Source organism: Argentina silus, assembly GCF_951799395.1.
Source record: "Argentina silus genome assembly, chromosome: 10".
Classification (NCBI taxonomy): Eukaryota; Metazoa; Chordata; class Actinopteri; order Argentiniformes; family Argentinidae; genus Argentina; species Argentina silus.
The window spans coordinates 12367833-12382772 of record NC_139664.1 but is presented as its reverse complement, the minus strand read 5'-3'; the positions used below and the strand labels follow the sequence as shown (position 1 = coordinate 12382772).

At 41.8% G+C, this 14940-nt stretch overlaps 1 protein-coding gene across 1 annotated transcript; it reads left to right on the top strand.

The window, feature by feature from the left end:
• Window positions 1-7143: 7143 nt before the first annotated feature.
• Window positions 7144-13955, top strand: gask1a (golgi associated kinase 1A). Its single transcript, XM_083678501.1, has 4 exons — window positions 7144-8224; window positions 11879-12001; window positions 12284-12387; window positions 12771-13955. Exons 1-4 carry the CDS (start codon window positions 7157-7159, stop codon window positions 12973-12975), a joined length of 1500 nt encoding a protein of 499 aa, XP_083534627.1. The 5' UTR covers window positions 7144-7156; the 3' UTR covers window positions 12976-13955.
• Window positions 13956-14940: the final 985 nt, after the last annotated feature.

The following is a 14940-nucleotide window of genomic DNA, read 5'->3' as shown; positions in this document are numbered from 1 at the left end:
TACAAATGAGTTACTATTATAGTTAGTAACTATGTATATTACAATGTAATAGCACCATTATATAATAATGATGTAACTACATGGTGTATGTGCTGCTTTATGCAAGTGTGACCGTTTGGTGTTTGTATGTTGGATTTCATTGTGACAGTACAGATAAATCTTACACATCTGCTTGCATTTACATAGACTAAATTCAACTTGATCAGTTTGATCAGTCCGAGAGGATAGCAGCTGGAGTTGTAGTGAAGAGGGATCTCGCTACTAGTTGGATTGAGAGTAATGTGCAAAACTACCATCTTAAGACTGAAATTCAAAAAGTATACCACTCTATCACTCCATCGGTTTTCCCACTTTTTGCTAAGTTGGTTTACATTTGATCAAACACTTTCATATATGTTTTTTTGTGAGCAGCAGGGAATACCTAGAGAACGTGCAATAACAGCTCTGGTTTAAAAGCTCAATTCATGTGGCCTGATTTGGAGCATATTTACATTTCCCTGTCCCACAGAGCATTAGAGAGAAGGTGGCTAGTTGTAAAAGATTGGAAGATGTTGCCGACTGTGTGTGTGGCTCCCAGAGTGTGTTCTGTGTCTTGGATGAAACAAACATATTAGTCCAACCAGGGGAAAATGCCTTTGGCAGTTTGTAGGCTACTTACAATCTCAGCAAACCACATGGAGAAGAAAATGCCTTGAAAGAAGGTAGATGAGTGGGGGAGGAAAAGACGTGTTTTACTGAAGTGTAAAGATCAACTTCTCTCTCAGCAAATAGCAGTTAATCCTGTCTTTATGGTAGTTCATCCTTTTGGGGAGTTCTATGTGTCTTACATTGTTTTGAAATGTTAAATTGGGTTATTCTAAGCTAACTTTGGTCCAAAAATCTCATCCTTCATACCTTTCTCTTTTGCCACGGCACATAAGATTAGAAGCAGACTTTATTAAGACTGCTCTCACATTGCAGCCATATGGACTCAACATGTCTGAGCAGTGGAGTAATGATTTTCAGTGCTACAATCCAAGGTCTGGAGTTTGTAACATACCATCCTGCATTCCTTTATTTTTGTAAGAGGGATTGGTTGAATCATGAGTTAAATAATATTGTTTTGACTACATATTATTGATAATTTTGTACATTTCTAATATGTGTGAACTGAAGCACAATTATAAGTCAGAATTTCAAAAGGTTTAGGTTAAGTGGCAACAACTGTCAAAGCCCAATTTGCGCACAAGGCAGTCCCAGTGGATGACATTATTTCATTGTGTCCCTGTGGCCGTCCGGGTGAGGCCTGTAAACTGCACAGCAGAGCAGAGCCCAACAGAGCAGCATTAGGGCTTCTTCTTAAAGGGTGTGTGTGTAATAAATCACACATGTACTCAGCCGGGTAAATGCATCAGTAGTGTACCCTATGGGACTTCAACCTCATATCATTTACATGCATAGAATAGCATGCTATCATCAACTAGCCACACACACAGCAACATTCCATTGACCTTAGGCAGTTGAGCCGTGGGTAATTCATATTAACTTGTAATTTAAGACCATATTAGGACATGCTGCTCTTGTGCATACTGTATTTGAATGAACTACAATAATTGACACTTCAATGCTGCACACACACTGAACTACATTTTTCTAAACCTACCAGTCAGGAACTAAAGATCTCCTGTTCAATGCAGATGCCATTGTTTTTTAAACAGACATTCAGTCGTTTCAGGCAAAGTCCCTACTGTAGCCTATTAACCTACTGTATATTGATGATCTTGTACATGTTTGCCTGACACAAGGAGCATTTTGCCCTTGGGCTTGTACTGTGGCTATATCTCACACATCCTGCACAATCCAAGTCTGTATTCTCACACTTCAAGACATCTGCCGTTGCCAACTCCCACTGTTTTTACTCACTTAGGTGATAACAGAATTTTGAAACCGATCCAGAGCTGTCCCCACCTGTCTCCCCATGCAGCCGTTGCCCAGCTGAATCAGTGACTGCAGCAGATTGCCTGCTGTCACACTCCTAACACACGCTGTCACACCAGTACACTGAGTGACAGATGATGCCTCTGCCATAACAAAGAGGCACCACTGACACATGTATGTACAAACACACACACAGGTATGCACACACACACACACACACACACACACACACACACACACACTCTTGCTTTCCTCCTCTCGTCCTCTGTCTGGAGATTTAACATCATCAAGTCGTTAAACTGAAAGGCTATGTGTGTCGTGAAGCTCACTTGTAAAAGTCTGCCCCTCAAGAGAGGCTTGGTAAAGAGGAGAATAAAAGTTCTGTTGTCTCTTTTGGACCCTTATCTCAGCACTGTCTCTCCCAGGTAGGGATATACGTATATAGCCTCATAACTACCCCATTATGAGAGCTGCCCTCTGTGGTCATAGACAATTTGAAAGGAGAACATTGCTTACTGGAGAGCACAATGATGAGCAGTTATGATTTCAGTGTAGAGGAAAAGCCAGGTCGGGTTTCTAGTGGATGGGCCATTGTAGTGAAATATGAAACATCAGGTATTGTGAAGATCACTATAAGACAGCAACATAAACCTGCTGCTGCGACCTGACAAAAAACACTGAAAGAATGATGTGTGCGTGTGCGTGTGCGTGTGCGTGTGCGTGTGCGTGTGTAGGTGCATGCATGGTGGTAATATTGCAGTGTGGCTCCAGATTAATCCACTGATGTTTTTATTTCCTCCAGGCGTTTTACCCTCCGGCATGTGCACTACTGCTTCCTCGCTTGTACATTTTAAAAAGACCACTTCTTCTCTCTCATGAATGTGTGTTCAACCAACCAAAGGGTTAATGCCGGTTTCAGTCGAGTAGAGCTGCTCTGTATTATGTTTTGCACCATAGCACTGAATGGTGTGATCTTTCAGGGAGCAGAGATGCGCTGGCTGGTTCAATTTGGGTCTTCCCCTCTCTGACAGGCTGATGTTGACAGCAGTGGAGAGATTTCAAACTGCATTTCCCTGCCATCATGTCCAATTACTGTCACATGATGGACTTGGCTTTGTTCCCCCCAACCACCCCCCACAGCAGTTATTGTTTATTTTGATGTTTGTTCTAGGTGGTTTTACAAAGCAGGTTTCAACTGACAGAAGTGGATTTCTTCAATCCTTTGTTTCATTTTTTTTTTGCCTTGGTTTGGGCATAGCATTTAGAAATTCAGATAATTTCTGTTTTTTCTCAGTTAATATTGCCTCAGGACTGTGGCTGGAAGGGATACATGTATACTGTAGTAAGCAACTCATACTTGTCGTAGAGTTTAGGCAAAATATGCATATTTGTACTTTTCTTTGTGTTATTACAGTGGATTTTGTCTTATTTTCACAGAGAGACTTCATTTCCTATTGTAGGAAAAATAATTGCCAAAAGAGCTGAATAGTCATACAGTACTCGCTCTCTCTGACTATTTAATAAACTATTAACCTATTTAATGTTCACAATATACTACAAGGAAATAGCATCATTGCATTTTTGTCACATGCTTGACACCTCCTCACCCTCACATGCATATAGACACATGCACATCTGTGTGCACACACATGATTTAACACAATTTAACTCACGCAATAAAATATGGCTATTAAATGGATAATACCTATTAGCACATGGATGATGACTCTCTTATCTCATGGGACTGTGGGCTAAGATTGAATTAGACCAGACAATGTTATCTGAATATTCTGTGTGCAGTGTATCCTTTTTCCCATGGTAGACGGGAGAATTCACTCCTTCTCACATTCTGCCAAGGATTTCATTCTCAATGGGTGATTAACTACAATGCATCAGCAGGAGAGGCTCCCTCCCCATGCACAGTGGCCACACTAATAGAGCTGTACCTCACTGCTTCAATGCCTGGGCTGTAACTGTGTCTGAATACAGCCTCAAGACTGAACCAGCCTGTCCTGTCCTTTTGCTGGCCTCCCACTGAACTGCAGATTGGGATGGTTGAGAATGCTGGTCATAGAGGGTAAATGCAGAGAATATAGTAAGGTAAAATTAGATTGTCTTCATTTGTGCCTCGCCGTTTGTGATGATTACTGTAGCCTGAGGCTACTTCTGCATTGTATTGCACTGCACAACTTCAAGAGCTGTTTTTGAAATTGTCTTTGCAAATTGCAATTGTCTGTGTAATATTAGTGTTATCTACCCACAGAGTCTCTCAGTTTTGCCCACCTGCAAGCTAATATGGTGTTATGTGGTCCACTGAAACCAAAGATGAAAAAATAACTGTCCAATTGTCACAAATAATGAGACCATATTCTCCCTACCCTGCCTCTAAACCTGTCCTCCTCTACAGTGCCTGTTGCATGTTCTAGCCTAATGCTGTATAACTATCCTCTCTTCTGCAGAGACGCAGACAGATATAAAAAGAAAAGAACAAAAGGTAGCACCAGACACCTGGACTGCTGAAACGGGTAGGAGGCTATTAGGATTCCAGCCCTGTGGTTGTCGTAGACACAGTTAGACAGAGGCGGAACACAGACAAATGAATTGTCAGTGACAGAACTGGGGAGGCAAAAATGAAAGAAATACCCATTAAGGACGATCCTCTCAGCTTCAATGTCTCAATAATTTGCTCTATTAAATAGGCCTAGTAGCATCAGGGCTGAACAACAAGGTAAACATCACTGCAAGAAAGGTTATTTGCAAAGAATGACTCGACACAATACTGCTTTCATATGATTATTTACTTCTATGTATTCTACTGTAGTGTACATTTCTGTGCATTCAAGAATGCAGTGGTCGTTCTCCCCTACAACCTTGATGAGAGTTGTCATGTAACAGGTTATATTAGCCTTATCTGATTGAATTAAATAATACTCTCAAATAGTTCTGCCATATTACAATGACTTCATGTTCAAGCTATTTGTTAAGAGGTGGTGAATCTAATCATTGTGTGGAGGAGTATTCAAACACACTTCAAAATGCAAACCAAACCCAAGTCTGAGGTTGGTTCTGTATTCCAAATTTTCAGGTGTGTGATCAGCACAGTAGTCTCCCTCAGAATGACCATTGTCTCCCGGTCACAACCTCCCAGGACTGTATACATTGTGGTTTATTTCCCCTCAAGGCTTTTCCCCTTGTTTGTTTTTTGTGGTGTGGTTTGTTGTTGACCCGTGTCATAGCCTTGCTGTGTATGTTTGCTCTTGCAAAGTGCTAAAGCCACTGAGTATCAACACCATGTCCTGATATTGACATATCCGCACCAAGACACAAGGTGCTACATGTCTGGCTGCTAATTAGAACTGGTTGGCCAAGCCACTGTGAAAACAAACCGATGGGCTGAACAAGACAACACTACTGGTTATTCTAACCAATGGTCTTTGCTTGGTTGCATTCACCTGCCTGTGGTAAAACAAATAGGTGTATAAAGAGATAGAGATTTTTTGAGAGATACAGGAAGGTGAATAAAATCCAGAGCTTGGAATATGATCAATGTTTCTTAAAAAGCTGGTTGTGTAAGGGAGCCCGAATGTTGCCAGTTGGAGGCTGGTGCAGTGCGTTACTTGAGTAGGTCTGTGGCAGAAGACAACTTCAATGAGCCCATGCCTTGGAACAGAATGTCCCTGGATGTACTGCATAGTATAGCTGCCTTAGGAATTTCTTGTGTCCTATGGTTGGCAGAGTCTCTAGTATAGATCTTATTCTGGCAGGGATATCTATGGACACCTAAGCTGCGGAGCCTAGGACCCTCAGGACTACAGGCATGACATTCTTTGCAATGAGCATAATGGAATCCTTTCACAGGTGGGATCTGGGAAAGCCATAAAACCATCAGTGACGGGGAAAAGATCTCACAGGTTTGAAACATTCCTTCCCTTAGAATCCCTCCGAGAGAGATAGAGAGGTGCAGGCAGACGGGCACTGATGTAGGCCTACTGTACTGTATGTTGTCTGTCAGACACATGACTGTTTTTAACCTACGGGGTGATTATACCAGTTAAATGAGTTGTGCCACTGAGAAATGGCAAATTACTCTCCTATCATTGTAACAACATGATCATCGAAATAGTAGACAGAAGAATATTAAGAAGAAATGGTCATTATGATCCCATTTATTTCCATAATGATGTACACAAAGAATGCCAAATGGAACCTTAGACTGATCCTTTCACTGACAATGCATAAGTCAGACATCCATAATGTTATATGAGAACATAGTTAACAGCCCTGGGGACTGTAGTATATGGAATGGTACCAGTTTGTATAAATGCCATAGAGTCATTTATCACTGAGGCTGCTGTGAAAGTAAGACATTGCAGCCTGTGACAGCACATTCTATTGGGCCTTGCGTGCAGAAGGCTATTCTGAAATATGTTTGTGTGTGCCACAGTATTCGTCTCAGCTCGGTAACTGTAACGTTCCTGTAAGCTGTGGAAAACCCAGACGTGGCTGAGACAGGCTTTATTTTCACTTTAGTGTTTCGCAGCCAGGATACACGTGGATTAAGTCTCCTTCTTCTCTCTCTCTCTCTCTCTCTCTCTCTCTCTCTCTCTCTCTCTCTCTCTCTCTCTCTCTCTCTCTCTCAGAGCTTAGTTTATTACTTTTAGACTTAAATGATATGAAATAGCATAATCTAGGAATTAATCATTTATTGACACAGATTGTTGCATTTTGATGACCGTACAGTATTGGAATTCCAGAGAGCATTTTTCTTTCTGCTCTCCCTCCATTGTGATACAGTATGAATCATATGTATTTGCATTCCACAGCCTCTGAGAAACTGCAGCTCTCTCTTCTGTAAACACTCACTAACATCTGAGCCGTTCATACAGCTAGCAGAAGACATATTATGTTTGCAATTCCATGGCACCATTATAATCATGGCATTTTTGGTTTGCCCTAACTACAGTGTTTCGCTTTGCTTCCTGGTTCCCAGGCCTTGAGAGTGTGGTCAACGATCCGCTGCAAAAGGAGGGTGGTGGTGGCCTTCCTCCTCCTCTTCACACTTTCTGTGATGATGATCAACACCCTCCCCTTCCCCGCCTCTGAGACAAGCCGGCTGCCCTCACAAGGCCTGCACTCTACCAGAGGAGCCACTGAGGCCCCCATCTACCTTCTTCCCCCCAATAGCCATAGTGGAGCCTGGAAGCACAGTGATGGAAAAGAGTCAGCCAAGCATCTATTGATGGTGGAGCCACCCAAACTGGGAAGGAGAACAACTGGAATTACCAATGTAGAGGATGTAACTCACACAGATAACATTGTCTCCAAAAGTAAAGTGAAGCTACTGAGTAGTGCTAAAGAAAAGCATAACCTCCAGCATGGTGCAGTCAATGCAGTACCAAAGCATGGAAGCCAGCTAACCAACTGCAGTGGGTCAGATATCTCTCTCCAGCCACATCCTCAGGATCCAGTTATGGCCCAGAGTGTCACAGCAAACCAAGTTCTATCTGAACACAAATGCTCTCCAGATGGACAGAGGCACACAAGGCAAGGAGGGAAGGTGGTTACTGAAAAACAATCTGTAAAAAAAGTCTCCAGAGCACTCAGGAAACATGAAAGAAAGTCAACATTCTCAGAGAGGAAGAGGCCCCGTCCGTTTGCACACAAGGAGGGCTGGTCTAAGACAGCATCAGAGATGAGGAAGGCTGACGCCTACTGGTGTAAGACAGTGCTTGAGTGGGGTTTTACGGACAGTGACAACCAGAGAATAAGGACCAGAGCTCAGTCTCTTCCATGGTTTAGTAAAGACGATATCCAGAAGATGGAGTTACTCTCAGGTGGTGAGGTGGACAGTAAGGCCAGGGTACCAGCCCATGGGCAGGTACTCCAGGTAGTGTTGGGTCATACCCATCCTGGGGCGCCATCTGGAGACCATGGTGAGCATTGCCAGCAGGGTTCCTGTGCTCTGATCAAGCGCCCGGACGACTGGTTTGAGGTCTTTGCCTTCCACTTAGACAGGGTGCTGGGTCTGAACAGGAGCCTGCCAACAGTGTTGAGGACCTTCCAGAGTGCCATCCTTCCCTATAAGTACACTAGCGGCACACCCAGGCCAGTGGTGTGGTGGAACCCAGACATTCAGCACCTGGCTGACGATGACAATGACCAGAACTCCTTCCCCATCTCCTGGCCTCAGTACCAGAGCTTGCTGAGGGCCAGGTGTGGCAATGAGGTGGCCCTCAACTCAACCCCCTGTATAGGGGTTCACCATTCAGAGTGGGGCCGTCTGGCTCTCTTTGACTTCCTCCTACAGGTAAGAAAACCTCTAACACTGTATCCTCATGTGTCATCCTTTCTAAGCTTTGTTAAAGAGTGTATTGAGAACATCAATTCATGTTTCATTACCTAAAATAGCTCTTAATGAAAGAGTCTGATTGAAACTCCACCTTGAGAGGTGACATTTTATATACTGTAAGCATGCTTTTAACAAACTCTCTGAAATGAGAGAGTGATTCATATAGTGTCATTGAGGGCCCTGTTGATGTTGACTCATGTGGTCAGGCCAGGCCATGTAACCCTGGAACCCTCAGAACAGTCATCGTTTGCATTTACATTTAAGAACATCTTCACAGGGTGGAATCTTCCCCAACTATAGAAGCCCTGGATAATGAGCCTATTTGAGCCTTGATTGTACAGCAAGGTCTCATCATCAACTCACTAAACCATTTTTTGATTAAAAGACCTGGTCAAGGAAAAAGCATGACTCGTTCCTTCTGGAGCGATAAATGTAATTGATTATCAGATAATTAATTATTTCATGAAGCCCAGGTAAGGGTATTGTAGGGCAGCTTGTGGCTTATTACATGTACAACTTGATAAGTAATTATCTATCTCTCTACTGGACTGATTCATTGGAGCACTTCAATTAAAAATCCAATAAAGCTTTCCTCTGGATATACTCAATGTTTGTTCCTAAATTAGAGTCAAGCTCGTTTATGATCTGTCAGTGATAATAATTAAGCTGGAGATTATAAATGATGGCCTTGTAAGAACCGGATCAGTGCCCTTGTATCTTCTGTAGAGCTGGTGTACAATGCAAACCTGAGACATTTTGAGGGGGTGAAATTATGAGAGGGACAAGACCAGGCTCTGCCACTCTAAACTGAGTTGTACGTCTCTCTAACTGCGGTGGAAATATCCACTGCACCCCATCTAGAGCTACAGTACACAGTGCATTGAACAACGGAATGATCTTTTACAACCAAGCCAAAGAAAGTACAGTATAGATAGAGAGTACAATAAATATGCATCTTTGTGAATAGGGGCCAAACAATACACACAACAAACATTATGTTCAATGTTTCTAAAGAAATAGAGTAAAAAACCTTGACCTAAGCCAGTGTTTTCTCATCATGACTAATTGATGCATGTGCTGTTTGCATGCCAGGAGGAGGACCAAATGGCATCTACAGTTCATCTCTGTGCTCCCCACCCCACCCCAACCACACACACACACACACACACACACACACACACACACACACACACACACACACACACACACACACACACACACACACACACACACACGTTTCAGTCATCAGCCCTCTAAAGACCCAATGCCTGGCCACTGGCAGTGTGAAGTCAAAGTCAGGGTTGCCATGGTGATGTTCAACGACAGGCAATCACGGATGCTTAAGGAATAAAGTGTCCACATTAGGAAGGAGAGTGTAAGTCATAGCAGCTGCTCCTTTCCGCATCATGCTTCTATGGCCTGAGGAAAGTCCATTCCTTTGTACTGGAGGGTAAATATTCATCTTTTAGATCCCTATGCAAATGATTAGGGGACAGAGAACAGCTTGTTTTTGGCGAGAATGTCTGACGACTGAAAAGGAAAACAATTCTGTAAAGCATAAAGAGGATAAGCAAAACATTTCTGAAAGTCCTATAGAACCCAGGGCACAAATTGCATTCTTTCAAATCCTTTCTTTAAGCGAGTTCAGTCTGAACGCTCTCACTTTGGAGCCTATTTAAGCATTTTATCCACCCTACCCATTCCATTAAATAGAAAACCCAGCCAGCGAACCAAATCAGCGCTAGAAAAATCTGATTAAGATAAAGACTGGCTTCTCAGTGAGAGGGAATGCGTAACTGTGTGAGGAGAATTTTAATAATGCATGAGCTCCTCTCTTGCAGAAGTCAATACCTGTAACATGGCCAACTGCTAATAGCATTCTATTGATTCAGTGAAATTGCTGACTGGGACCCTTGAACACTTGTTCCTACCTGCTCATTTAACACCTCTGATGGTGCTGATGTGTAACCTAACACCAATAAGCATGGGGAACGCTGTGAAGGACACATACTGCCTGGGGAGAGCAAAATACCATGCACAAAGTGTCATTGCCTTGGATGCCTTACCATCGTGTAATGTTATTGAGAGTGGGCTTGTTCTGAAGCTTGAGATGGTGTTGTGATTGTGTTTTAATTACATGACTGTTGTCTTTGCTCATTTGCTTTGGCATGTTGTTCACTGAGTGCTGCTTGCGGATTTTATTTGCACTCTGTATTATGTAGGCTAAGTGCAGTGTTGTGAAGTTGAGCTCAACAAATAATGTCAGCAGCTGTGTTGTAGAAAGTGTTGAAGGTATACATAATACAGTTACATGAAGTATTGAGATATACCCAATAAAGTGAACACTTTATGTAATGTGCATGATGCAAAAATAGTGAATCTGATCAGTTGTCATTGTCATTGTCATTGCAGTAGTCTTTAGCATGTCTTATTTTTCAGACTTGGTAGTGTAATATATCAATACTTGCACTGTCTCTAGGAGACTATTGGACTGCAGCCAAATGAGTGTTTTCTAGTGTGTGAGTGAAATGTAGTGGGGATGTGAGAAAACTCCTCAAGGCACCATAGAAGGGAAGAAAAATGGTGTTGGCTGAGTTGTACCACAGAGAAGATGTCCAGACGGACCTGGAGGCATATCTCACCATGGTAACACTCCTGTGGACCTGTCTCCATTTCTCAGTTTAACACCAAGGACAAAATGACGCAGCTGCTCCTGGGTGGCTCTTCATAGTTTGTTTGATCCTCAGCTTGAGTAAGGAGAAGTTACCATCTCATTCCTCTAAGGAGGTCTCTGTAATTGAGGTATTGTACCTGTATTTTATAGTGACTGAGGCAACCTAAGCCTTTTTCGGTTGAACGTGTTATTGTCTACATTGTCTCAATATATCTTATGCTTAAGTTACAACATAATATGTGTGAAAATGCAAATGAATACCTGCATGAGCAAATATAATGTGATGGATGTTAAAATTGAGTTTCGTAATTTAAACAGTGCTGGTGAGTAAGTAACAAGTCAGCAGTGTTAATTGAAGTCACTGAAGTGGAGTGTCAGTGTAGTCACAACAATATACTGTAGATAAATATAAACAATTCTGGTAGATACAGTACATGCTTTACTTTAATACAATTTGTATTTTGTGTATACTCTACCTATTCAAATATTGCATTGAGCTTTACTACTTTATGTACACATTTTGCTGGCAAACTGAGCAGTGGAAGAGCTTTCACTGGCTTTCACTGACCTGAACCGCTGCTTGCTGTAACCAACCCCTCTGACCTCAATGTCAAACTTGCCACAGGAGTCTGTCTCATCTAAGTGATGGAGAACGAGGTCCCCTTTCTTTCTCTCTCTCTCTCTCTCTCTCTCTCTCTCTCTCTCTCTCTCTCTCTGTCTCTTTCTCTCGCTTACATACACACACACACACACACACACATACATCATAAAAGTCATGAATTCTTAATGCTACTTAGCTGCATGTACAGTTTAGTCAATCAATGACACTATGAAATTATGGTATTCTCGACACTGCATAGAGTTGTTATGGAGTCTGGTGCATAGATGGCATGGTTAAAAGCATGGTGCTTTTAATCCATGTTCTTCTCTTGGTGCAGGTGAATGATCGTCTGGACCGTTACTGCTGTGGTTTCACACCAGACCCAGCAGAACCATGTGTGGAGAACCTGCTACATGTCAAGTGCAGGAATCCCAAGGATCTAGTGCTGGTTCACATCCTGGTAAATGTCATTGACATGAATAAATCTTTTGGACTTGAGATGCTTTGTATTATTAAAAGGGTACAGATAGCATTTTGTGGAGGAAAAAAAATGTTTTTTGCTGTTTTTCCTTTTTATATGCCAGCTGTAATAGAACTGGCGTTGACCACTTGACCATTTTAATATAATTAATCATACCCTGTTAGAGTGTGATATATGAGGTTAATGACTAGTAGTATAGTATGTATACAGTATAGTGTTCTGGTGATTATATATGAATGTCTGTCTGTCTTTCTACCATAGGTAAGGAGGGCTGAGCCTTCCAGACTGGTGTTCATAGACAATGCAGGAAGACCCCATCACCCCCATGACAACCTCAACTTCCGTTTAGTAGAGGGCATTGATGAGTGAGTGTGAACACTTACTGTATTCTGGCTTTACTCAATGCTAGACAAATACCTGACAGTATGCTAACAGTATGCTAACAGTAACAGTAGCAGAGGCTCAGCGAAGCTCAGATTGCATAATGCTTCCTCAGTCTGGGTTTTCTGTATCCTGTGAAGTGAGTGGGTGGAATTTCATAACTCCTTTCATAATAATGTCAATGCATTGTTATTATGTCTGAATAGGCTATATCAGAAATAATTAACAAGACTGAACAACACTGGCTAGATCAACTCAAATAGGCCATATCACAGTGTGCTCAGAAAGAAAATTGGGTATAATATCATGTTCCATTGTCTGGTATCAGTGATTCCGTATTTGAAGCAGAGTCTTATCTTCCTGGCAGGTTTCCTGAGAGAGCCGTGTCTGTTCTCCAGTCAGGTTGTTTGGAGAGCATGCTCCTCAGTTCCCTGTATATGGACAAGGAGTTCTGGGACAGCAGAGGGGGAGCGCATGGCCTGAAGCCTCTTATCCACACTGTGGAGCAGAGGGGGAGGATCTTACTGCAGCACATCCATGACAAGAGACTGAGACTGAACAGAGATCTGTGAATCCAGCCCACAGTGCAGACCTGGATTCCATCCAGGCAGGGGATGCTGCAAACCTCCTCAAGGTCCCGGGCAGCCAAAAGACACAGCCTGGGCTGGGATGAAACCCCATGCCTGCCTATCTGCTCTGGATCATTCATTTCATGCTGTTTCCCATAAATGTTGAATCCATAGATCTTGCCAAACCCCTTAAGGCAAGCAAATGACGTTACTCAAATTGCACCGTCTCATGCAATACACTAAAATAATAATTTTTCCATCAATTAAGGTTACAGTACAAGTCACTGCCTGTTTTGAGGAGATTTTTGCAGATTGAGTGATTGATTCAAATGTCAGTTTTATGAGATAAACGTTTGCCTATAATCTAGAGATTAAAGATGGAGATCAATGAATTGCCTCTGGACTGGATCCAGTGCTCCTCTTGGTAAAGAAAGATCAAACAATCTGTATTTTCTTTGTATGTTTGGTAAGATTGTGCTGCTTGACATTTTATCGGTATATAATTATTTTGCTGCTGGAGACAGAAACATTTTAATACTTCTTGGCACTTACAATAAAGGTTCCTTTGGGATTGCGGTGTGTTGTAGTGTGAAGAACAGATGGTATGATTAGATTTTTATCACACTTTTGACTGAATTCACTGTTTTGAATGAATGAGTGAATGAGCTCAAACATTGAACACATATTTACTGAGAGCAATCAATGTGATGTGATCATATTGTCAATGTACTTTGGATCAATTCCATTTTCTGCATTTCAGGATGGATTGTTTGGTGATACTTTGTAATATTGTGATACTTAGTAATATCCAACATGTTCGTAGTCCAAGTGGCAGAAGATCAAAGTACTTCACTTCCTGTTCCCACCACTAATTTCTCAGCTGCCATATTTCACAATAACAACCTTTTAACTTAAGTAACTTTAAGTATTCGGTGTGTAAATAGGCCTACTGTGTAACAGCAAAATTAGTACTTGAAATGATATGGATGGATGGTTAAGAATATTTTATGTCTATCATGACCCATGTTGTAATTATTACTTGAAAACATTATTATTTAAAACTCCTGTAATGCTATATGAGTTGAGCTAATGAACTTTATTCCAAACTATACACAGTTACATAAGAGAATTAGATCCTTCATATTGAATTGCTACATGATCAGATGAGGCCTGGTGTCCAAACCCAAAACAGATGTTTTAAACAGGACTAGCAGCGGTCCACTGTTCTACAGGCAGATGGTCAGGCTACCATGATGTATTGGGTTGTATACACCAGTGTAACTGGGAGGTGATTTGCTTCACTTGTATATGGAGTTTCCATCGCCTGCTAGCCCTGTCCTGTCTCCTGTTAGTTCAATTATGCATGGAAGGAGCTCCCTTAAGAATGTTTATGTCTGATAGAATGGGGATGACAGAACTTGAGAGCGAAGAGCCTCTTATTCATCACAGATCCATAACTCACCAATATGCATCACAATGAAAATACATGGTGGAGATCATTTTACAATAGCTTACCAGTTAGTGAGAGTTGTTATCCCTTGTGCTCTGTTCCCAACAGTTACCCATGATAATTAGCTGAGCACTCATAGCAGCTACATTGATAAAACCAGGATGGTCCATGAATGTTTTGCATGAAGGTGCATCATTATAACTACAGACCTACTCAATCAATATTAAAAGCTTTAGGCAGTGTTAGTTCCTCCCATTGAATGAGAAAATGTTCAATTAAATCTCAGAAATGGAATTGTGATTGAGGATGCTCTTTGACATTAAAATTATGATGATTCCATATCATTCCACATGAGAGGAAATGCTTGAGGAGGTGATAGGGATCTAAATGATGACTCATAGGTCTCCAAGTTTGGAATTATCAAAGCAGTTGCAGACATTTTTCAAATAACCATGATAAGAGTATTATCATACTACTAGTCGGTTTGATGTAAATGCATGTGACAATCTCTGTCAAAG